Source organism: Lagenorhynchus albirostris, chromosome 9, assembly GCF_949774975.1.
Source record: "Lagenorhynchus albirostris chromosome 9, mLagAlb1.1, whole genome shotgun sequence".
NCBI classification, from domain to species: domain Eukaryota; kingdom Metazoa; phylum Chordata; class Mammalia; order Artiodactyla; family Delphinidae; genus Lagenorhynchus; species Lagenorhynchus albirostris.
In genome coordinates, this window is record NC_083103.1 from 7,054,049 (window position 1) to 7,059,211 (window position 5,163).

The following is a 5,163-nucleotide window of genomic DNA, read 5'->3' on the forward strand; positions in this document are numbered from 1 at the left end:
AGGTGTTGAGGTGGTCAGTGAGGACGATGAACCAACCTGAAAGAACAGTCGGTCTTTATTCACTGAGCGCTACTGTCTGAGAGGCAGAAAGAGGCGCCAGCTCCCCAGGGGTCCATTTTCCCCAATGCAACAGCACTGGGGAGGGTCAGATGACACGGTCTCCTGCCTCTTTATGGACAGTGGGAGTGGGGTGGGGAGTGGGGGAAGGCAGGGAGAGAAGCGCTGGGAGTGAAAGGTACGACATCAAAGAGGAGGAAGGGTCTCAGCCCACGCCCCCAGGAAGGAGGTGTTGGCGAAGCCCCTAGAGAGCGCCTGAGCTGAGGCCACACAAGGAGGTCCCTGGGCTGGTCTGAGTCCTTGACTGTGATGCTCCCCAGAAAACCACACCGCCCTGTCTTGTGATTCCTGCGGTCGGCGTGAAAGGCCTCATGTAGGATTTCGGCCTGGAGCTGCACTCCAGCAGCCAGGGTCTGTCTGCGTCCAAAGTCCTGGTCCTTTCCAGGTGAGCCGTCCTCTTCCATCCTGCTCCCGTGCGGGATCTGGCTCAGGCCTCCCCATCTGTCACTGGGACCAGTGGGAGTTTCTCTGCCTCTAGGTCTCACGTCTTTGACCCACCCTCCACACCTCAGTGTTCTAGAACCTCACAAATGACCTGTCCCCACCATGAGTGAAACCCTTTGGGGGCGCCCCACCACCAGGCTTGGGGGGCTACAGGTGCCTCCAGCTCTCTGGGCCTCCCCGTGCTCTCTCGGGACGGCTGCCTCCTCGCCTGCCGCCCTTTTGCCAGGACTATGCTTCCCACTCCTCTGTCTGTCTGTCCTTCTGCTGTAGCTCAAAGCTCACCTCCTCCCGAGGCTCCCCAGGGCCACAGCACTGTGCACACGCCTTTATGACGACCCTTAATCACACTCCACTGTCACTGTCTGCAAGGTCCTGCCTGGCGGGGACACCATCTTCGCAACCTTGTCACGCAGGAGGCCTTGCTGAAGAGATGTCGTGTAATGATCACATGAATGAAAAGAAAAAATGCATGGCTATTCCAAATCCTCTTTTGGCCACTCGGCTTGCAGGATCTTAGTTCTGTGACCAGGGAGCGAACCCAAGCCTCGCCCTCTCAGCAGTGAGAGTGCAGAGTCCTAACCACTGGACCACCAAGGAATTCCCCTGGCTCCTTTTTGTTCCCCTAGAATGTCCCTAGCTTGTCCCCTTCTTTCTCAGACACCACCCCTACCATGGCAATCTGAGAGAGAAATCAGAGCAGCAGAATGTCCTGGGCAATACTTGGGATCTGCCTGTTTGCCCATGAGGAGTCCCCACGTCCTGGGAGTCCCTCCTGCCAGGAGAGGCTCACTGCTGGTCATCCGCACACAGCTCGACAGCCGCGTTGCAGCGACCCCCAGCAATCAATTTAAAAATCTGAGGTGGGGCTTCCCTGGTGGCGCAGTGGTTGAAAGTCCGCCTGCCGATGCAGGGGACACGGGTTCGTGCCCCGGTCCGGGAGGATCCCACATGCCGCGGAGCGGCTGGGCCCGTGAGCCATGGCCGCTGAGCCTGCGCGTCCGGAGCCTGTGCTCCGCAACGGGAGAGGCCACAACAGTGAGAGGCCCGCGTACCGCAAAAAAAAAAAAAAAAAAAAAAAAAATCTGAGGTGAACGTTTTCACCCTTCTCCCGTGAAAATAACACCCTGGCCTCTTTTCTGATTAAAAACTTTATTTCCAGAAGAACTGTTTTTAACGCAGAATTCAAGGGATCGGCCTGTCTGTAAAGCCCGAATTCCACCTTCCCAAGTCCCTGACTCCACAGCGGTTCAGAAACCATGCAGCCTAGCTTCACTCCCTGACACCCCATCTTTAGACCCTCTTCTCAGGGCTTGGAGAACTTTCGCTCAGAGCTTAGACTTAGTCTCCCAACTTGTCTCCCTTCAACGCTTTTCACAAAAGCTCCATTTCCACGGGAAAGAGACCAGCCCCCAATCTGCCTTCTGAGCGAGGGCGTTTCCATGGGAAACAGGAGAGGAGGGGCTCCGGCTGGAAGGGCCCTTCACAGGCAGCAGAGTCGCTCCACCTCCTCCTCACAGGCGTAGAAATTTGCAAACAGCTCAGGGCCGCTGCCCTTGCACTCAATCCACCTCCTCAACGTGCCCAGCGCCCGGAGGGCGTCGGCTTTGGTGGGCAGGGGCTCCAAGACGTCCTCTCCACCCCCACCCTGGTCTTCGGTGCCCACCTCCTCTTTGCACACTCCAGACACAGGCTCCTCACCCTCCAGGTCCACAAAGCGGGAAAACTCCTCGAGGCTCAGCCCACCGGGGACGGGTGGCATCTCCGAGGCTTTGTGCGGGGCCAGGGCCGTTCTGCCTGGAGCCAGCCCTTCCTGAACAAAGCTGCTCACGATGAGCTGGAGAGGCACCTTGGCCCAGGCCGCCGCTGCCATGTGTAGAGCATCCAGCACTGTGATGCCTGCCCCGGCCTCAGCTAGCGATGTACCAGCCCTCTCGCTCTGGACGGCAGCCAGCTTGCCCAACAGACGGTGCCGGTAATGGGCCTTAAAGGCCTGGACCACGGAGCTGGGCAGGGAAGGCGTGGTGCTAGCAGCGGACAGAGGCAAGAGCTTCACGTGGCCGAGCCCGGGCAGGCCTGCCAACTCCTCCACCACTCGGGCAGCCAGCAGCAAGGCTACCTGTCGGCCCTGCCGCCCCATGTCCCGATCAAACTGTGCCAACCATTCTGACCAGGGGATGGCCAGGTCAGGGTGGTAGGAGGCGGGCAGGGCCTCACTGCTGACCCCAAAGAAGCATCTTGGGGCAGCCTGGAGCCCACTGACCAACACCCGCCGTTTCTCTGTGCCCCTGCTGTTGGCACACAACAGCACCTGTACCCGATCACACACACCCACTCTGCCGGGCACTGCCCGATATAGCAAGGGCACTTCAGCACACCCAAAAATGTCCTCTGGGGAGAAATCTTTAAGAGAAAGAGGCAGCTGGGCCTGGGGCGTGGGAGCTGGGGGAGGCAGCTCAGGGGTGAACGGAGACACCACTACATGGCGGGCCCCGAAGCCCACGTTGTTTCGGCGTTTCCAGCGGACCAGCCAGCCAATGCTGGGCACAAAGTCCTGGCCCATGATGTCGGCCAGCTCCTTGGCTTTGTGGAGCAGCATGGGCCCCGTCACCTCCCAGGCCTTGGCCTGGGCAATGTGGTACCAGCAGAGCAGAGCCTCATCGATCCCGCTGTACTTGGACTCCCGCTTGCGCTTGCGCTCCCGGTTGGCCGTGCCACTGCACCAGTCCGCCAGCAGCTTCTCCTTATTCTTGCAGATGCGGGAGATCTGGGGCTGGGAGACCTGGAAGCGCCGGGCCACCTCCGACTGGGACATCTTGGACTCATCCAGGAGTTCCAGCACCTGGATCTTCTCAGCCAGGGACAGGGCGTGAAGCTTCTTCTTGCTGCACAGCTCCATGGTGTCTCCACAGCACCTGTGTGGGGAGGAAACGGCGAGCGGGGGCAACGGTGGAGGCCACTCGTGTTGGGAGAGGAGGTCAGTAAGAAAAGAGACATATGAGGCTGGGAGATAGGCTGGTGTGGGGGAGAGGCCAGGGAAGACTGGACCAGCTGGAAGAGGGTGAGGGTACCCTGAGCGGGAGGTGAGAGGGCTGGGCTGAAAGGAAGGGAAATGGCCAGGCTGAGTGAGCAGTGGGGAGAAATGACAGAACAGAGCCCAGAGGAAGTGGCCCCCTGGTCAGAGGGAGAAGGGAGTCTGGGCTGGGGTTTGGGGGAGAGGGATGAATAGAGCCGAGGGGACAGCTGCAGAGGCAACAAAGGAGAGTGGACGGGCGAGGACAGGGGGCCTGGGGCTGAGTGGGGCAGGTGTAGGGATAATCAGAGCTGGCGGGAGGAATCCCTGAGAGGGGGAGGGGGTGGGGGGATGATGGCCTAGGTTGGATGTAGATGAAGATGTTCGGGGCAGGGTGGTGGAGTGAATGAACAGAATTGAGGTGACAGGTGTACAGACGACAAAGAGGGACGGATTGGGGGCTGAAGGAGCAAGTCTAATTTGGTGCTGGGTCCTGAGCAGGTAAGGCTGGGCCAGGGTCCTGCCTGGAGGGGGAGTAGGAGCACAAGGCCGAAAGGGCAGGTGCACAGGCGACGAAGGGCCAGAGAGGGGTTAGGAGGCCGCGGGCAGCGAGAGGGGCGGGGTGTCCTCAGCCGGGAGGGTCGTGGCCAGGGAGGGGTACCACGGCGCGGGGACGAGCGTCCGGGACCCAGGCAGGCCGGGAGTCGGGCTCCGCAACCCGGCCGGCCTCTCCCCACGGTGACCCGGGGTCCGTCGGCAGGGCGGACCCAGTTATCCGCCCGCCGGGCCTCCAGGCCTCCCCGCCTCCCCGCCTCCCGCTCCGCACCCACCTCAGGCGCTCGTCCCGCGGCTCCCGCCCCGGCCCCGGCCCGGCTCGCGAGCCCCTATCCCGGCGGTTACGGGAGAGCAGGGGAGGGACGCGCGGAGCGGACAGAGGGGCTGCGCGGGTGGCGGGCGCGCGCACAGCAGGGCCCCGAGCGCGCCGCTCGCGCCGGGCCCTCTCCCGACAGGGAAGACCGCGGTCCGCAGTTCAGCTCCCACCGCCTCAGCCCCGCCCCGGCCCAGTTAGATTGGCCTTCGGTGGCGTCCATCCCGCCCCTGGCTAAGTCTCATTGGGCATCGCGAAAGTGGCGGGTCGCCGGGTCCCCCGGGGGACGGAGCTTCCAGTGCTAAGGGACGGCGAGGCGGATCCCGGACGCGGCGGGAGTCCTGGAGGCGCCGCCAGCCTCAGGCGTCCCGGCCCTCGGGGCCTGACGAGACTCTGGGCAGCGTGAACGCCGGAGGTCTTCCTAGCCGTGACCCTAGGCAGCTTCCTCATCTGCCAAACAGGTCTAATACCCCTCATTGAGTGTTTTTTTTAAAGAATGGAAGGTTTTAAGCTACGCAAAACATGTTACCATGGACAGCACGGGCCTCACGTCTATCAGCCCGGCTACAATAAACTACTTGCTTGGGGCCAGTTCTGGTTTAGGGTGAGAAAAGTCTAATTTTCTTTTTTTTTTTTGGCCATGCCACGCAGCATGCGGGATCTTAATTCCCCAACCAAGGATTGAACCCGTGCCCCGGCATTGGAAGTGTGGAGTCCTAACCAC

The 5,163-nt window shown here is 61.3% G+C and overlaps 1 protein-coding gene across 1 annotated transcript; it reads right to left on the minus strand.

The window, feature by feature from the left end:
• Positions 1 to 1,693: 1,693 nt before the first annotated feature.
• TIGD3 (tigger transposable element derived 3) lies at positions 1,694 to 4,545 on the minus strand. The gene is made up of 2 exons (XM_060157606.1): positions 4,402 to 4,545; positions 1,694 to 3,473 (listed from the first exon to the last, which is right to left on the minus strand). The coding sequence occupies exon 2, from the start codon at positions 3,455 to 3,457 to the stop codon at positions 2,042 to 2,044; it is 1,416 nt and encodes a 471-aa protein (XP_060013589.1). The 5' UTR covers positions 3,458 to 3,473; positions 4,402 to 4,545; the 3' UTR covers positions 1,694 to 2,041.
• Between the last annotated feature and the right edge of the window lie 618 nt (positions 4,546 to 5,163).

Bases quoted from the DNA above. Each gene is read 5' to 3' on its own strand.
- TIGD3 (XM_060157606.1), bottom strand. From the start codon at position 3,457: ATGGAGCTGTGCAGCAAGAAGAAGCTTCACGCCCTGTCCCTGGCTGAG.